The sequence below is a fragment of the Procambarus clarkii genome, chromosome 75 (assembly GCF_040958095.1).
Source record: "Procambarus clarkii isolate CNS0578487 chromosome 75, FALCON_Pclarkii_2.0, whole genome shotgun sequence".
Lineage (NCBI taxonomy): Eukaryota > Metazoa > Arthropoda > Malacostraca > Decapoda > Cambaridae > Procambarus > Procambarus clarkii.
In genome coordinates this window covers 14,926,473-14,945,345 of record NC_091224.1, presented here as the reverse complement: position 1 = coordinate 14,945,345, position 18,873 = coordinate 14,926,473, and the positions used below count along the sequence as shown (strand labels likewise).

At 50.9% G+C, this 18,873-nt stretch overlaps 1 protein-coding gene across 1 annotated transcript in view; it reads left to right on the top strand.

Annotated features, from left to right (window-relative positions):
• Nucleotides 1–18,873, top strand: part of LOC123771642 (mucolipin-3-like) — a 240,139-nt gene that overhangs the window by 174,890 nt on the left and 46,376 nt on the right. Inside the window, exons 14-15 of the mRNA XM_069313231.1 lie at nucleotides 6,774–6,896; nucleotides 7,291–7,497. Of these exons, the coding sequence (XP_069169332.1) occupies nucleotides 6,774–6,896; nucleotides 7,291–7,497 (330 nt within the window). The remainder of the gene's footprint in view (nucleotides 1–6,773; nucleotides 6,897–7,290; nucleotides 7,498–18,873) is intronic.

Sequence of the window (18,873 nt, the reverse complement as noted above, 5' to 3'; positions counted from 1 at the left end):
ACGCATGTAAACAAACCGCAACGCCGCCCTGGTGGCCACGCCGTGAAACCGGCAGACGAAAATGGCCGCCAGCAGGGGCTGTGACTGACGCTAAATACACAAAAACACGCCAGCAAATGTGGGAAGCTAGCAGACTGGATGGGCGAAAAACATCGCCCAACAGCAGAAAAAAACCCCGGCAGGGGCAAAACCGCCCCAGGACTGCTAGCAGGCAACCCCCACAGCCCCGGGAACCAACAACAGAGGCCCCGTGTCCGAGCCGTCCTCCAACCCCTCCGCCCTTAAAGAAAAGCAAGAGTCCATGGGAAAGGCAACAAGAAAAGGGCCGCTGGTAAGACCCAGAAGCCTTGGCAGGAGGCAGAGGCTTAAACCTCCGTCCCCAACCCGAACGGAGCAGCCCCCGAAAACCGCCCGAGTCTCTGCCGCAACTAAACCCCGCCCCGACCTCGAAACCTGCAGACGGTCCGGAGCCGGGAACATGGAGGGAAAGGGGCGAGCAGCACCTAACCAAACGGGGCGGCCACGGGGCATTCGAGTGGGAAACCAACCTAGCATGTTGCAGCAACCTAACCTAGCTTGCAACACGGATGCCGCCTGTACTCTGAACAGTAATAACATAAGGAGAATACTGGAGAACAAGCAGAGAATCTCTCGCAAGACTCCGGGTCAAGGTGTCAGTGACCCAACAGGCAGCATGACAGAGGTAAAAATGGCGACTGTCACCCGGAGACAAGGGAACAGCAACCAACGATCCCATACAAGACGGGTTGGAACCCGGAAGACACATTCAATGGTCCCCCGAGCCCAGACAGGGGTTTCCAGGGCCCGTAGGGTAACAACTACGGGAAGCCCGGGCAAGGTGTTGCTAACCAGTTAAGAAACCCAAGAGGGTAGAATATAGCACTGAAAACCCCTGAGACGTGTACAATCACGGGGGCCTAGCAGAGGGCCGCCAAACACTACAAGTGGAACTATAACCACCTTAGGCAGACCCCCACCATGCATGAAAAAGTAAAAACAAAAGAAAAACCCCGCAAAAGTACACCGTCTCCAGAGGCAACAGAAACCGGCCGCCGCTTAGGTGGCAGGCTGCGCAACACCTTGACGCCCTAACCAGCACAATACCAATCCCTACCCAGGACCAAACAAGGGCCCCAAGCCCCAGCTGGCCCCAAGGGCGAGGCAAATACCGAGCAGCAAGAACCTCTACGGGAATGGTTCCCGAACGCCCCAGGGAACTCCCCAACTGCCCTTGCATAACCCTGTTATGCAAGGGCAGTACTCACAGGGCGCTTAGGGAAGTCAGCCACTAAACACATGCAGCCCCGGCACTAATGAAGTACTCCTGGCCACCGCACAACACAACACACGGCAGTGAACGCCACACAAGGCAAACACCGCGTAGGAAACTGAGGCCAGAGAAGCGTCAATCCCGGTTGACATTAGCGAACGGACTGAAGCTTGGCAGCCGGCGCGGTAGGTCCTGGGCTCCCCCCTCCCCCTCCCGGGGCGGGGAGGGCTGGGCGGACGATCGGCGCGGCAGTAAAGTGTGATGTTTGCTTGTTTCCTTGTGATTATAGGGAGTTTCTACCTCTATGTTCGGTTTTTGTTTTAGTTTTACCATGTGGGGTTTGTTTTGTTATGCCTACCTTTCTGGGTGCCTAACCCCGGTCGATGGCAGATAAGGAAAACCCCAACCACAAGGGGTTTTCCAGGGCCATTGCTCCCTGAAACCTCTCTGAAGGGGCCAGGTTCTGGCGCTGGTCCCTGGTAGGTCTGAACTCCTTAGCTAATGTCCCGGTCTAATATAATATACATTAGCCCGATAAGCTCCAGGGAGCCTCCGTGGCTCACCCAGAAAATGGCATTTCATTACATTCAACGCTGGTTTTTTATATTTTAGCCGCAATAGGGTAGGGAAGTGTGGCAAAAAAGGGGTGTCGACAGAGCCTTCGTCAGACGAGATCTACTCCGCCCGAGCTGTCAGGCGGCAGTTGCCACAAATATATTATTACCTAATTATTTCAGTTTTTTTGCAGTAATATTATTCAATACAGTGAATTGTGATATATTTATATAATAAAATGTGTGAACCATTGCTGTACTCAAAATTATGGTGTGCATATTAGTGATTCAATTATTATGTTCATAAAACAATAAACAAATAGTTTTACTGTGTTTACACTATATACACAGGTTATATTTACGTATTTGCATGTTTTGTTCACCATAACGAACCACTAAGTTGGTATTGTGAGTCTAAAAGCAACGAGGAGTGACCGCCACACCAGCCAGCCACTCGCTGCCACTCTCTCCCTCAACAACACCTCACTCGCCCTCATTCTTCTCCCACAATACTGTTTTTGCATTTATTCACTATGCACAGTCGTTATATATATAAGTATTTACATGATTTGTTCACCAAAACCTGTCATCTAAGCTTGTATGGTGAGTAATGGCACAAAGACATAGCTACTCACACACTCAGTTGATCGGCGGCCGCCCTCAAGGCCAGACACACTAATATTTCTCCTCCAACAATATTGTTTGTGGTGTTATTACGCTATATACACACATTATATATAAGTATCTACCCGTTTTATTCACCATACCTGTACAAATAAGCTGGTATGGTGCCCAAAGACCATAGTGGCCACCAGTACACAACATGGTAAGTCGTGCAGACGACACACCTCCCTCACCAAAATGGCGGCTCCCAACCTACTGCTCTCGCTGTTATCACACTCTATACACACGTTATATATAAGTATCTACATTTGTGTTCACCATAGCGAACCACTAAGCTGGTATGGTGAGTGCAGTCAATAAAAGATGGCCACACACAGTCAGAAGACAACACCACCACCCTCCGTCCCACAGCATTACTCCCCTCTCCATGGAGCACAGCGCTAAATATCACCACAATCTTGCTATTATCAGAATCCTGGTCAGTTTTATCACACTCAGGGGTCTTCTATAATACTATCATCAGTAAATATTAGCAGGATCATATATATTATGGCATTTGTAGGCGATGCTGTGGTCAAAAGCTGAACAGCTGTGCTGTGAGCTCGTGCTGTGTGTGCCAGCCTTGGTGGCTTGCTCAATACTGAAGCTGTAACACCCAAGAATGTTGGCCTGGATTTTTTTTCTAGGTGGCATCTGGCAACTATCGGTCGTGGCTGTACTATAGCTGCCCCATCCCAGGCGGGGCGTTTAAATTATAGCGCTAGACACGAAATCAAATATAAATGATGTGCGTGGTTTCGGTTTTGTCACTGATATCATATATATATATGATATGCGCGGTTTGAGGGTTAACATGCCTGTGCAGGAAATGTGTGCATGGAAGGTGATTTGACATAAGTATTATCTGAAGTGGGGAGCTAAAAGGTTAAAAGCAAAGCCTAGCTTTGATTAGCGTATATCAGTTTTGGAATAAACGTGCAATCTAATGTAGGATTTGGATGATTAGTAATGTGTAGGCATTTGTTCATCAAAGGCATAACAAGAAAATGTATTGACAAATAACATGTGAAGTTTTGCTTTGAATTACTGAACATTTGTAATAGATGTTCCCCAAAATAATTTCTTACCGTACAGTACCTTAAGGATTGTTTTGAATATGGTAGTTCCAGTCAAAATTTATTGCCAAGAAAAGACATTGCAAATTGTTTCCGAGTGGCATTATGGGGAACATAGTACTAAATATAATAATAATTGACAGTGTTAGTGAACATTTGTAATAGATGTTCCCCAAAATAATTTCTTACTGTACAGTACCTTAACCCCCTAACTGCGTTGCCTCCAAATGTGACACCCCCGCAGTGCGCAGGAAATAAATTCTCTGGAAAAAATTCTTTTTTCTTTTTAAAGTGTCAAAAACCCTTCCCTGAGTATGGGTATGTAAAAAAAAAATTCGAAATTGTACTTACTTTTGCTGCTATGGGGTCCGGAAGTTGGGGCGTGACGTCATCATTCCCCGTGCGCCCGTGGCGTAAGCTCTCGGAGGCTGTGGGGCGCGCGAGTTGCCGCGAATATATTTTCGTTCATTTATTGCGCACATTTCCAAATACATTTTCATTGTTTTTATGTGCCAATCCAATGTATAATGAACACGTACACTATAATATCGCAGTACAACATCCGTACTGTCCGTAGACACTGTGTTACGTGCATCGCAAACAAGTTCACTTATCCTGCACAATTTCCAATGTATCATGCCAAATAAATTTATATTTACACTTTATATACACACTGTACAGTATCACACACTATATACACACACCATAAACACACTCAGTACTCTGCGAGTGTGTGATATGCTACTTTACTAGCAGCTGTGACACAACACCAGCACTGAATGTACGTATAGACGGTCTCCTGCCAGATTTTACTAAGTACATATTGAAGCAGTTGAGCACTGCAACATCCATGAGGTGGAAGAAGAACTTTTTAGTCCACTTCACAGACTTGCGCACGCACTCCACTCCACCAAGCATCATGTCACACTTATCGACGAGGCACATGTTCACGTTATAGTCTATGACACAGTCTGGCTTATACACGGTGTTGCGTGTCTGAAAGTGGACTTTCCCACTGTCCAACATGGCACCGGTGTGAATCGTAGTCAGCATATTCACCTCGCGTCTGTCCTTCCACCGCACTGACAGCGTATTGTCACACTTGCGCAGCTGGCACTCACCCACGGCTATATCTATACCGAACACTGGCATTTCCTTCCTGTGGCTCTTAACAGTGCTACATACGCCGGTGTTGTGGGCAAGGAGGTATCTGGTCAATAAGGGGCTGGTGTAATAGTTGTCGGTGTACAGTACATGCCCCTTGTTCAGCAACGGTTCCATCAGGGTTTTTACAACACTGCCAGAGAACCCGTGTTCATCTTGAGCCGGTATGTCGACGTCTGTACCAGAATATAATATCATGTCCAAGACAATACCAGTCTCACAGTCGCATAGCACAAAAAACTTCAGTCCAAATCGGTGCCGCTTTGATGGAATGTACTGCTTGAATGCCAGTCGCCTCTTGAACAGTACAAGCGACTCGTCAATAACCACATTCTGTCCAGGTACAAAATAATCCCTGAACTTCCCTCTCATGTCACTGAACATCTTCCGTACTTTCCACAGTCTGTCGTGTCTGTCCTCATTTGCATTATTCTCGAAATGCAGGCACCTGAGAATTAAGAGATACCTATCACGCGACATGTACAGGTTGAACACAGGCGATGGAACAAGGCTGTCTTTGCTCCAATAATCCTGGATGACAGCTTTCTCAGAGTGCTTCATCATCATACAGAGTGCCAGAATCACATACATTTCGTCGATTGTCGTGTCCTTCCATCGTGTGAGCCGTGAGGCAGGTAAAATGCCTTCGTCTATGAGGCTGTGAGCGAACCTGTTTGTCTTAGTCACAAGATGCGTCATGAATACATTGTCAAAATATGCCTGAAAATATTCCATGTCTGCCATGTCATCACCAGTATATGGGAATAATGGTGTAACACCAAAATTGCTATCATCAAATGTTGGTATTTGAGGGACAAATGTGGTGCAATCCTCCCACACAAGTACACCAGGGGGTTTGGTGTTGGTGCCAACACCACGGCCAACACCACCACGAGCACCAAAACTACGGCTACGTCGTCCGCTGCTTCTGCTGGAGCTGCGTGAGGGTATGCTAGGCGCTGAGGCAGATTTACGTACTGTAGACCTACCACGAATAAATGATGTTGAGGGGCCACTGTCGTTGTCCACATGCTGTGAGGCACGCTGCCGCCTGCCGCGGCGTGTTGCTGAGGTAGTAAAACCCCGCCTGGTAACACCACCACTGCTCGTACTCGGGTCGTCCACACTACTCGTATCGGAGCCAATGTCACTGAAGCCCGAGAAAGATTCGTCACATGTACTATCACTGAATAAACTACTAGCGTCTGGGGACATACATGATGGTGGTGATGATAACGGTGTTGACCCAGGGCGGCGAGGCAGGCCGGGCGAGGCACGAGTACCCCACACACTCGCCACATCTTCCAATTCTGTCTCTTCATCACTCGTATCAGATCTCTGAGTTAGGTCTTTATCTGGATCATAGTCCAGGTCATCATCCGGCACCGTCATCATACAAAATATCGCGTATTTCCTCCTCAGAGAGTCGTTTTCCATGACCGCGGGTCACCGTGGAGCGGGAGCTCGTAGAGGATGCGTCAGACATGGTTGCTGCCGTGAAACTGAGGCTCCCCACGGCCGCAGGGCATGCTGGGATTTTTTTTTAAGATTGCTGACAATCACTGGGGCCCCCACCCACCCATACCATACCCGCGTCACCGCGCGCCAGTTTTGAATGGAACGTGAAAAATCAAAATACCTGGAGGCTCGTTGCGCAAACCAGACGGGAGCCTGCAGGCGCGTTGCGCAGTTTAAGGGTTAAGGATTGATTTGAATATGGTAGTGAACATTTGTAATAGATATTCCCCAAAATAATTTCTTACTGTACAGTACCTGAAGGATTGTTTTGAATATGGTAGTGAACATTTGTAATAGATGTTCCCCAAAATAATTTCTTACTGTACAGTACATTAAGGATTGTTTTGAATATGGTAATTCCAGTCAAAATTTATTGCCAAGAAAAGACATGGCAAACTGTTTCCGAGTGGCATTATGTGGAACATAGTACTAAATATAATAATAATTGACAGTGTTGGCTCTGATTAAAAGACCATGTGAATTTAACCTTCTTTGTTCTTGTTTCAGGTGCTGATCCTGACTGTGAAGAAGGCCATTCCTAATGTAATGCGGTTTTCCATATGTCTGATGATGGTGTTTGCTGGGTACTGCTTATGTGGTTGGCTTGTTCTGAGTCCATATCACCTCAAGGTACGTTTGACATGAAATTATTTATTTTATTGTCCATATGCAAGCCAAATTGATATTGATGTCTAATTTCAATTATTAAACTGAAATTATGTAGGTGCTAACAAATTTGCAGAGCAAAATTTTAAATTTTTGGCACAACTTGGGAAAAGTATATATTTATTCTGCCTTGTGTATTTGGTAATGAAATATTATATTGATGGGGTAGGGTAAGGTGATTATCAGTAGAGCTCACTGAGCCATTATGACTATATAGCACTTGGGAATGTGGGGATAAGGATTTGTATATAATAGAGGGAAGGAATGGTGCCCATCCAATTGGAGGATTGGGGATTGAACATATAGTTTGCCATTTTAATAACAGCTTAGCATGAACATTTGGTTAATTTCATTCCAGTTTCAGTCATTCTCTTCAACAATGGAGTGTTTATATTCTCTCATCAATGGAGATGACATGTTTGCAACATTTTCTTCGACGTCTGGAAAGGACCCAGTGGTGTGGTGGTTCTCCCGCCTCTACCTCTACTCATTTATTTCCCTCTTCATATACGTCATCCTAAGCCTATTTATCGCCATTATCATGGACGCCTATGAAACCATTAAGGTATTTTATTTACAAGTTATCAGTTTCTTTAATGTGAACTCAGGCTCAATTTAGACATGTCATTTAGCCTTTAAAACCTATGATGAATTTTTATCTGCGAAAGTGCAATTACATATTTATATTCATATTTCTTTTTTTCATCGAGGGGAAATTTTTGATAGCCTTTGTGTGTGCCATATTGTATATCTTAGATGTATATTATCGTCAAGCAGTATTATGAATTAAAATTCTTCTCAGAATGACCAAGACAGGTTTTCTTTGGGGAGCCCCTTCGACTCCCTGGAGCTGTTGGGCTAATATGCGATACATTAAACCAGGGCATTAGTCAATAGAGTTCAGCCTACCAGGAACCATGAGCCAGAACCTGGCCCCCCTCAGAGAGGCACAGGGCATAACAAAAATAGCCCCCCTGGAAACTCCCCCACCTTCCTCCCCGTGGTTGGGGGGTTTTCCTTATCTACTATCGACCGGGGGTTAGGCACCCAGAAAGGTAGGCAAAACAAAAAAGACCCCCACATTGTAAGAAAATTGCAACTGTTAACCGAACAGAGGCAGAACTCCTTTACCCCTGGTTGTTCTCCTGGGGTTTTTTGTGCTTCTGCTCTTTCTTCCTGCCTCCTCTGCAGCAGGGATGTTCTGCGTGTGTTCTTAGGCGTTGGTCAGCCTGTGTCCTGTGATGTGCTTCTTTGTCTCGGTCTATTGCAGTTGTTCGTGCCCCTTGGTTCGGGTCCTGTTCTGGCGGCGACCCTTCCGCCTTCTTTGGTTTTCCTAGCTTGCCCTGCCGGTTGTTTTTTTTTTTTGGGGGGGGGGGGGGTTCTTGCGATGTCTCGCGTCGGACCCGTCGTTTCTGAACTCCTGGCGGGCTTGCATGCTTTGGGGAGTTTTTCTGTTCGGCAGACGTTCCATCTCCTTGTGCCGCCTGGGTTTCGGTGGTCGCGCCCGAGATCTTCTCGCGGCTCCGCCTTTTTCCTGGGCTCGGGGGGGCCTTGTCGGGGCTGCTTATGTTCTGCCTCGTGGTCTCGCCTCCGGTTGGTGGTCGGGTGGCTTCGTGGTAGGTGTCCCACCTGCGTGCTTCTCTTGGCGGCAGTATGGGTATTTTGGCGGTCCTTCCTTTTCCTGTCCCTTCTTAGGTGGTTACTCTTGTTAGCTTGGTTTACTCTCGGCTTGGTTTTCTAGTGGGGGTTGGGGGCCGTCGTCTTGCCACATACTATCGCCTCTTTTCGTGCGGCGCAGGCGGAGCCGCTTCAGCTTGCTTTCGGTCTTGGTGTTGCTTCTGCACTGTTAGTCAGCTGTCTTGTGCGTCGTTTCACCTCCGGCCTGTTCGTGCGCCGCTTGCACCATCCTGGTCTCTGGTCAGCGTGCTCTGTCTTCTCCTCGGTTGGTAGTGCCCCTTCGGTTCCGGTGTGTTTTTTCGTCGGCTCTTTCCCTTGGGCCTTTGCCTCTGGGGGTCGGTTCGCTGAGTTTTCTTGCTCCTTCGGTTTTAGCGTTTTGGTTGCTTGATGGCAGCAGTCTCCATCTTTTCTGGTGCGGTGTGGGGCTGCTGCATTCTGGAGGGGTCCAGGGTTTGTTGGTGCTTCGTTGGTCGGGCCGAGGGTGTGTCGTTTTTGTGTTCAGTGGCGGCCCTCCGCTGTTGTTTGCGTGCCACGGCGTTTGGGTCCGGAGCGCGTTTTGCGTTGATCCGGTTCTGTTCTTCCCGGTTCGCGGGTGATGGTGTCCCGGGTGGTCAGCCGTGTTCTTGCGGCTAAGCTGCCTGTGTTCTTCCCTTATGCCTGTGGCATTCGTGGCTTCGCTGCTCTCGCTGCCGTCTGGGCGACGTGGCCTTGCAGTCTTTCGGGCATGGATTTTTGGTGTTCGTGCAGGGGCCTTGCTGCTCGTGGTTCTCGTGTTGTTCCCGGGATTTTCGGGGCTGTGGCGCCTTGGGTTTGCGTTTGCTGCCGGTTGTCTCGCCTCCTTGGGGGGTGCGTGGTGTCCGCCTCCCGGTTTTGTCCCTTTGACCTTCCTCTGTGGGTAGCTAGCTCCGGGGAGCCGACGGGGCTCCCCCTAGAAAACCAGCGTTGAATGTAATGAAACGCCATTTTCTGGGTGAGACCCGGAGGCTCCCCGGCAACTCTCCCTCCCTCCGGTCGGCGTTTTTCGCGTGTTTTGACATCCAGCCTCAGAACTGATGGGTGGATAGCCGGCGTGGGAGGTCTGGGGCTCCCCCTTCCCCCTCCCGGGGAGGGGGGAGCTGCGCAGACAGCAGCGCGGTGACGTATGATGTCATACTAGTTTCCTTGTTTTCTGTTGAAGAGTTCTATCCACTAGTTCGGCTTAGGTAGCAATTTTCACCAGCATAGGGGTTTGTTTTGGAATGCTTACCTTTCTGGATGCTTGACCCGGTCGATGGCAGACATAGAATGCTTCCAACCACACGGGGGTTTCTATAGGCCATTGCTCCCCTTGCCTCTCTGAGGGGGCCAGGTTCTGGCTCGTGGTTCCCGGTAGGCCCTAGAACTCCATACACATGACTGATGCCAAAGTCTCACATTAGCATATCAGCCGGTAAAGCTCCGGGGAGCCTCCGGGTCTCACCCAGAAAATGGCGTTTCATTACATTCAACGCTGGTTTTTTTTTTTTTAAACTGTGTTTTTCATGTATTTTTCATGTGAGAGAAATCTTCGCAACCTCTTTACCGATTGCTTTGAAATTTTGACACAAAGTTGCATTTGAATAGGTGCATGTTATTATATACAACTATATACATGCCTCACCTGTGACAGGAAAAAACATGTTTTTTTTTTTTTTAAATAGCGCCATCTGTTGGACTGGAGAGCAATACACGCTGTAATCTCCCAAAGTTCTTCACCGATTGCTTTGAAATTCTGACACAACGTTCCATTCGAATAGGCACATGTTTTAATGTACCTACTATATAGATGTAACAGGTAAAAACATAGTTTTTTTTTTAAAACAGCGCCATCTGTTGCACGTAATTGCAACACACACGATATACTAAATATGTTATGAATTCCATTTCAGTCTTTCCGATTGCATTGATAAATTTAATTTTCATAGATATGGATTTATTTTAATGTTGATATAATTATTTTGTTTGTGACATTGTGTTGGAATTGAGATGTGTTGTCTACCATATTGGTCAGTTCGTAAGTATAATTATAAATGCCACATCTGTGTTGAGTAAAAACATTCTTTCTTTTTAAGAAACAGCGCCATCTGTTGCACGTAAGAGCCATACACACAATGTTCTAAATCTGTTACGATTCCATTTCAATGTTTCCGATTGCATTGACAAATTAAATTGTCATATATATCTACTTTTTTCATTTTGATTTAATTATTTTGTGTGATATTGCGTTGAAATTGAATTGTGTTGTTTACCATACCATTCATTTCATGAGAATAATTAGAGATGCCACACCTGTGACAGGTAAAATCATGCTTTTCTGTGGGGAGCCCCTACGGCTCCCTGGAGCTTATCGGGCTAATGTATGTTATATTAGACCGGGACATTAGCTAAGGAGTTCAGACCTACCAGGGACCAGCGCCAGAACCTGGCCCCTTCAGAAAGGTTTCAGGGAGCAATGGCCCTGGAAAACCCCTTTGTGGTTGGGGTTTTCCTTATCTGCCATCGACCGGGGTCAGGCACCCAGAAAGGTAGGCATAACAAAACAAACCCCACATGGTAAAAAACTAAAACAAAAAACTGAACAGAGAGGTAGTAATTCCCTACAATCACAAGGAAACAAGCAAACAAGCAAACATCACACTTTACTGCCACGCCGATCGTCCGCGCAGCCCTCCCCGCCCCGAGAGGGGGAGGGGGGAGCCCCGGATCTACCGCGCCGGCTGCCAAGCTCAGTTCGTTCGCTAATGTCAACCGGGATAGACGCTTCTCTGGCCTCAGTTTCCTTGGCGGTGTTTGCCTTGTGTGGCGTTCACTGCCGTGTGTTGTGTTGTGCGGTGGCCAGGAGTACAGAGCACCACTTGGTTTCCGAACTTTAGTTATCCGAAACTTCCAGTTTCCCGATTGGGGTTGGGGAGTCATGCTACCCGAACAAAGTTCGGGTAGGAAGGGGTCCGCCAAGCGTCACGCCGGCTTGTTGTGGTGGGTGGGAGATGGTCCAGTTTGCCCACTGTGACTTCACAGATTCACGGCCTATTATTCCTATTATTTTGAATTGCCATAAGGCTGGAATGTTCATTCTGTGCTTTTGTTTTACATATCTGCACAATCAAGAAACATCTGTGCACCATGTTGGCTCCAAATGCACGCATTGCATCAGTGATGGCCGACTGGTGGGTGGATGAACGATGCAACTTAGGTGGGAGGCAGTATGAATGAGGAGGGGGGGAGAATCAGTGACAGAGGGGGAGAGAGAGATGCTAGGAGGGAGGGGGAGGTAGGGAGAGATGTTAGGAGGTAGGGAGAGATGCTAAGAGGGAGGGGGAGGTAGGGAGAGATGCTAGGAGGTAGGCAGGAAGGGATGGAAGTAGTGAGAATTAGGGAGGGAAAGGCAGGCTGGCAGGCACAGGCAGGCAGGCACAGGCAGGCAGGCACAGGCAGGCAGGCACAGGCAGGCAGGCAGGCAGGCACAGGCAGGCAGGCAGGCAGGCAGGCACAGGCAGGCAGGCAGGCAGGCAGGCAGGCAGGCAGGCAGGCGCAGCAGGGAGTGAGTGGTAGTCACGCGGTTGAACCGCGTGACCTTGAGAGATGGGATGTAGGGGGGCGGGTGGTTTGTTGGTGGTGGGGGTGAGACCGGCTCATTCCCGAAGATAAGCCTAACACACACTACCCGTTAGCATGATGGCAGGGAGGGAGGCAGGCTGGCTGGAAAGGAAGCAGGCTGGCAGGCTGGGAAGGAGGCAGGCAGGCAGGCAGGCTTGCAGGCTGGGAAGGAGGCAGGCAGGCAGGCAGGCTTGCAGGCTGGGAAGGAGGCAGGCAGGCAGGCAGGCTTGCAGGCTGGGAAGGAGGCAGGCAGGCAGGCAGGCTTGCAGGCTGGGAAGGAGGCAGGCAGGCAGGCTTGCAGGCTGGGAAGGAGGCAGGCAGGCAGGCTTGCAGGCTGGGAAGGAGGCAGGCAGGCTTGCAGGCTGGGAAGGAGGCAAGCAGGCAGGCAGGCTTGCAGGCTGGGAAGGAGGCAAGCAGGCAGGCAGGCTTGCAGGCTGGGAAGGAGGCAGGCAGGCAGGCAGGCTTGCAGGCTGGGAAGGAGGCAGGCAGGCAGGCAGGCTTGCAGGCTGGGAAGGAGGCAGGCAGGCAGGCAGGCTTGCAGGCTGGGAAGGAGGCAGGCAGGCTTGCAGGCTGGGAAGGAGGCAGGCAGGCAGGCAGGCTTGCAGGCTGGGAAGGAGGCAGGCAGGCAGGCAGGCTTGCAGGCTGGGAAGGAGGCAGGCAGGCAGGCAGGCTTGCAGGCTGGGAAGGAGGCAGGCAGGCAGGCAGGCAGGCAGGCTTGCAGGCTGGGAAGGAGGCAGGCAGGCAGGCTTGCAGGCTGGGAAGGAGGCAGGCAGGCTTGCAGGCTGGGAAGGAGGCAAGCAGGCAGGCAGGCTTGCAGGCTGGGAAGGAGGCAAGCAGGCAGGCAGGCTTGCAGGCTAGGAAGGAGGCAGGCAGGCAGGCAGGCTTGCAGGCTGGGAAGGAGGCAGGCAGCCAGACAGGCTTGCAGGCTGGGAAGGAGGCAGGCAGGCTTGCAGGCTGGGAAGGAGGCAGGCAGGCAGGCAGGCTTGCAGGCTGGGAAGGAGGCAGGCAGGCAGGCAGGCTTGCAGGCTGGGATGGAGGCAGGCAGGCAGGCAGGCTTGCAGGCTGGGAAGGAGGCAGGCAGGCAGGCAGGCTTGCAGGCTGGGAAGGAGGCAGGCAGGCAGGGATGCTTGCAGGCAGGCAGGTTTGCAGGCTGGGAAGGAGGCAGGCAGGCAGGCAGGCAGGCTTGCAGGCTGGGAAGGAGGCAGGCAGGCTTGCAGGCAGGCAGGCAGGCAGGCAGGCAGGCAGGCAGGCTTGCAGGCTGGGAAGGAGGCAGGCAGGCAGGCAGGCTTGCAGGCTGGGAAGGAGGCAGGCAGGCAGGCAGGCTTGCAGGCTGGGAAGGAGGCAGGCAGGCAGGCAGGTTTGCAGGCTGGGAAGGAGGCAGGCAGGCAGGCAGGCAGGCTTGCAGGCTGGGAAGGAGGCAGGCAGGCAGGAAGCGATATATGGGTGTTGAAGTGAACCATGAACCACGTGACCTTTGAGTGTGTGTGTGTGTGTGTATGGGTTTGGGGTGGGGGGAGAGGGGGAGGTGTATCGGTGGTGGGGGAGGGACCGGCTGACTCCGTAAGCCTAACCACACTCCACAGACCTGTGACCCAGATTTGTTTCTTAAATGTACAGTACAGCATCGTATATTTTAGGCAGGATGTGCCTGCAGGCTGGCAGGAAACATCCAGAGGATGTTTGCCAGACGTCTTAATAATCAGTTAGGAACAATTAAGGACTTTTATAAAGCGGATCAGGACTTTACTTATTGGTGAGTACAAACAAAACACAGTCGCATTTACGCTATGAACCTGTCGATTTTTTCCCCTAGAGTTTTTTTCGTGAATTTTTTCGGAAAAATTTATTTTTACATTTCTAGTTTATTTTTTCCCCTCTATTTCTCGTATACGAACTTACATGTTAACCGACGGGTCTCGTCCCCAAGGGATTCGGAAACCAAGTGGTGCTCTGTACCTCATCAGTGCCAGGGCTGCATGCACTTAGTGGATGATTTCCCTAAGTGCCCTGTGAGTACTGCCCTTGCGTAACAGGGTTATCTTCTCTGGGGCGTTTGTGAACTGTTCCCGTAGAGGTTCTTGCTGCTCGGCATTTGCCTCGCCCTTGGGGCCCTTGTTTGGCCCTGGGTAGGGACTGGTATTGTGCTGGTTAGGGCGTCAAGGTGTTGCACAGCCTGCCACCTAAGCGGCGGCCAGTTCCTGTTGCCTCTGGAGATGGTGTACTTTTGCGGGGTTTTTCTTTTGTTTTTATTTTCATGCCTGGTGGGGGTCTGCCTAGTGTGGCTATAGTTCCACTTGTAGTATTTGGCGGCCCTCTGCTAGGCCCCCGTGATTGTACACGTCGCAGGGGTTTTCAGTGCTATCCTCTACCCTCTTGTTATGTTTGGGTTTCTTAACCGGTTAGTAACACCTTGCCCAGGCTTCCCGTAGTTGTTACCCCTACGGGCACTGGAAACCCCTGTCTGGGCTCGGGGGACCATTGAATGTGTCTTCTGGGTTCCAACCCATCTTGTACAGGTTCGTTGATTGCTGTGCCCTTGTCTCCGGGTGACAGTTGCCATTTTTACCTCCGTAATGCTGCCTGTTGGGTCACTGACACCTTGACCCGGAGTCTTGCGAGAGATTCTCTGCTTGTTCTCCAGTACTCTCCTGATGTTATTACTGTTCAGAGTACAGGCGGCATCCGTGTTGCAAGCTAGGTTAGGTTGCTGCAACATGCTAGGTTGGTTTCCCACTTGGATGCCCCGAGGCCGCCCCGTTTGGTTAGGTGCTGTTCACCCCTTTCCCTCCCTGTTCCCAGCTCCGGACTGTCTGTGGGTTTCGGGGTCGGGGCAGGGTTTAGTTGGGGCCGAGACTCGGGTGGTTTTCGAGGGGCTGCCCTGTTCGGGTTGGGGGACGGAGGTTTTTCGAGCCGGTTCCTCCTGCCAAGGCTTCTGGGTCTTACCAGTGGCCCTTTCTTGCTGCCTTTCCCATGGACTCTTGCTTTTCTTTAAGGGCGGATGGCTTGGAGGACGGCTCTGCCCCGGGGCCTCTGTTGTTGGTTCCCGGGGCTGTGGGGGATGCCTGCTAGCAGTTCTAGGGCGGTTTGCCCCTGCCTGGGTTTTCTGCTGTTGGGTGGTGTTTTTTGCCCATCCAGTCTGCTTGCTTCCCACTTTTGCTGGCGTGTTTTTGTATCTTTAGCGTCAGTTACAGCCCCTGCTGGCGGCCATTTTCGTCTGCCGGTTTCCCGGAGTGGCCACCAGGGCGGCATTGCGGTTTGTTTACATGCGACTGGGTGTGCGAGCGAGCTTCTGGAGTGAGTTTTCACCTTTTTTTCAAGAGGTTTTATTCTCCTGTTGTCATTTCTTTGTTTTTCTGGTGTTTTTTGCCCGTTGCCTGTTCCTCTGGGAACGTTTGGGTGTTGATTTTACACTGGGTTTTCCATTTTGTCTGTTTGGGTCTGGGCCTTTGGGTTTGGACTCAGTGTTCCCTGGCTGGTATGCTTGCTCCCACACCATGTCCCTCAGTTTTCGGTCTGTTATGACCGTTTTCCCAGGGGGTTTCTACCTGGGGGGCTGTGCTTTGCCTCTCTGTGGTGTTCTCCACCGGCAAATGTGGTGGTTTGGGCTCCCTCTGGTTCGATTCTGGGTTCCTTTGGGTTCTTTGGTTTTGTTCCGGAGGTTTCTTCCTCTTGGGGCCCCCTTTGTGGGTTCAGGGGGCTTTGTTTCCTCGTGTGACCCGGTTCTGCCTTCTGGGGATCCGTGGTCTTCCTGGCTTGCAGACTGATCTTTTTGGGTCTTGGCACATGTTGTGGTGGTGCTGGGATTTTGAGGTTTTGCTGTCAAGGTGGGCCTTTTGATGCAGTTTTGTGCCTTCTTTGCCTGGCCGGCGTGGTGCTCTCTGCCCACTGGTCGGCGACTGGTACTTTTCTTTTGCAATGTATATACTCACCTAGTTGTGTTTGCGGGGGTTGAGCTCTGGCTCTTTGGTCCCGCCTCTCAACCATCAATCAACAGGTGTACAGTTTCCTGAGCCTATTGGGCTCTGTCATATCTACACTTGTAACTGTGTAAGGAGTCAGCCTCCACCACATCACTTCCTAATGTTTTCCATTTGTCAACCACTCTGACACTAAAAAAGTTCTTTCTAATATCTCTAGATATTTTGTGAGGTATGTGTGTGTACGCATGTACTTATGTACGCTGTGTGTGTGTGCACATGTGTATACGCACGTGTGTGTACCATATCCTGTGTATTTGTGTATATGTATGTGTATATACATAATGTGTATATGTGTGTGTACTTTTTCTTTCGGAAGGGGTTCTGTTCCCTTCTCTGTTGACGGGGCACTGGGGGAGCAGCTTGCTCTGTTGACTCTCGCATGGTCCCGCTGTTGGTGGGCACTTTTGGTTGTCTTCCGGCCTTTGGTGGCGTCGGTAGACGGCTTCTCCCCCTTTGGGGGGGTTCAGAGCTGGCGGGGTGGGCTTCTTCTCGTGCGCTTCGTCATGTCATCTTAGTGGGTGCGTTATATGTGGTCGATCCGCCCCATCCTTCTGGGGTTCCCGTCTGCTCCTTGCAGTCATGGGCCTTTCGCATCTGCAGTTCTTCTGGACTTCTTCAGTCTGTGCCCTGAATTCTATGCCCTCCTCGGAGGACTGTTGTCTCCTGTCCGGCTTCTGTTGGGGCCGGGTGCCTGGATGGTGGCCCTGGACCTCCAAGTCACTTCTTGGCACGTTCCTCTCCAGTTTTCTGCGACTGGCACAGTTGGTGGTGGGGCTTCAGGCTTGCTGCTTTTGTTGCCTTCCCTATTTTGTTATGGGCACTGGGTATATTTTTTGCATCTCTACCGGATCTTAGTGCCCTGTCTGAGTCTGAGATTCGGTGTCTGGCCTACCTCGACAACTGGCTGGTGTGGGCTCCCAGTCAGTCCGCTTGTTTGCCCGCAGGGGTGTGGTTCTTTCCAGATCGCCGGGTTTGGTTTCCTGGTGATCTGGAGGCCATTCAATCTGTTTCAGTCCTGTGTTCAGACCTGGGCCTTGTTTAGGGCTATTGGGCCGGTCATTGTCTTTCCCTCCAGAAGTGTTACTGCGGCTGTGGTCCCGCCTTTGGCTGTACATGAGGGGGGTCCCGGGTGTCCTGCGTCCTGGCGGATAGCTGTCTAGGTTCATTCCTCTCTTCACGGATTGGCTAGTCGTCGCCGACTCGTTTTGTTGGCTCTATCATACGTATGGACTCCTGGCCGTGGACGTCTTCGAGTCGGCGTGGTCTAGGCGTCGCCCATTTGATGTGGCACCCTTACCCACCTGCAAGGCATTCGCGATGGATGTTTTTCGGCAGGACTGGTCGAGGTGGGGTTACCTGTTCCTCTTCTCCCGGTCCAGCTGCTGCTTCGGGTTCTGGCTCGGTTGCTGCCCATTCCCACGAGAGCAGTCCTTATGTTTTCTTGGTGGCCGGCCCAGCCTTATTTTCAGACGCTGCTTGATAGGTGTTCGAACCCGGGGCGTTTTCCCATGGCTCCGCCTCTTTCGGCAGGTCGAATCGGTCCTGTACGTGACTGGTTCGGCCTTCTCCTCGGCTCTTCGTGTCTGGTCTTTTGACGCGGGTATCACCATCTCTGTGGTGTTCAGGTGGCTTTGTTGACGATGTCCCACCTGCGAGCTTCGTCTTGGCGACAGTATGACGTTTCGTACGCTTTCTCGTGTTTTGTTTCACCTCCGGCCTGCTCATGCGTCGCCTGAGCCGTCCTGGTACGTGATCAGGGTGCCTTTTTATCTTCTCAGTTTGTGGTAGCCCCTTCGGTTCAGGTTTCTGCTCTTTGGTACTGGTAGTAGATTTGTACGTGTGCAGCCTTTCTTCGTCTTGGCGACGGTCGAGACGGCTGCTTTCCGGAGGGGTTCTTGGGTTATTGATGCTTGATTGGTTTGGCCGGGGGTTCGTCCTGTGTTGTCCGGTTGTGTTTTTGCCGTTGCCTGTGTACCGTGTCTGGGGATGCACTGTGGTTGATCCGGTTCCCCTCGTTCCTTGTTTTCAGGGCTCTGGTCTTCCAAGTCGTCCTCAGAGTTTTTCATTCTTCCAGCCTGCTGTCTGTCTTTGCGCCCGTGCTGTTCAGACATTTGCAGCTTTTGCTGCTGTGTTGGCAACGTCTAGGGCTCATTTCGGGCGCAGGGATTTGAGGGTCGCACAGGTTCTTGGCCGCCCATTCTTTATGCGCGTCTGCTCCTGTGCGTTCTTGTTGCCTTGGGTCGCGGTTTGTGACCTGTTGTCTCGGCTTTGCGTTGCAGAGTTTGTGGTGGCCGCCTCCCGGGTTGGCCCCTTTTTCTTTTCCTTTTCTTTGGGTATGAAGCTCCAGGGAGCCGTAGGGGCTCCCCACAGAAAACCAGCGTTGAAGGTAATGAAACGCCATTTTCTGGGTGAGCCCCAGAGGCTCCCTGGCAACCCTCCCTCCCACCGGTCGGCAGTTTTTTCGCGTTGGTTGAAGCTTAGCTTCCGAACTGAAGCTTGGCAGCCGGCTCGGTAGATCCGGGGCTCCCCCTCCCCCTCTCGGGGTGGGGAGGTCTGCACGGACAATTGGCGCGGCAGTAAAGTGTGATGTTTGCTTGTTTCCTTGTGATTGTAGGGAGTTTCTACCTCTCTGTTCGGTTTTTTGTTTTAGTTTTTTTACCATGTGGGGT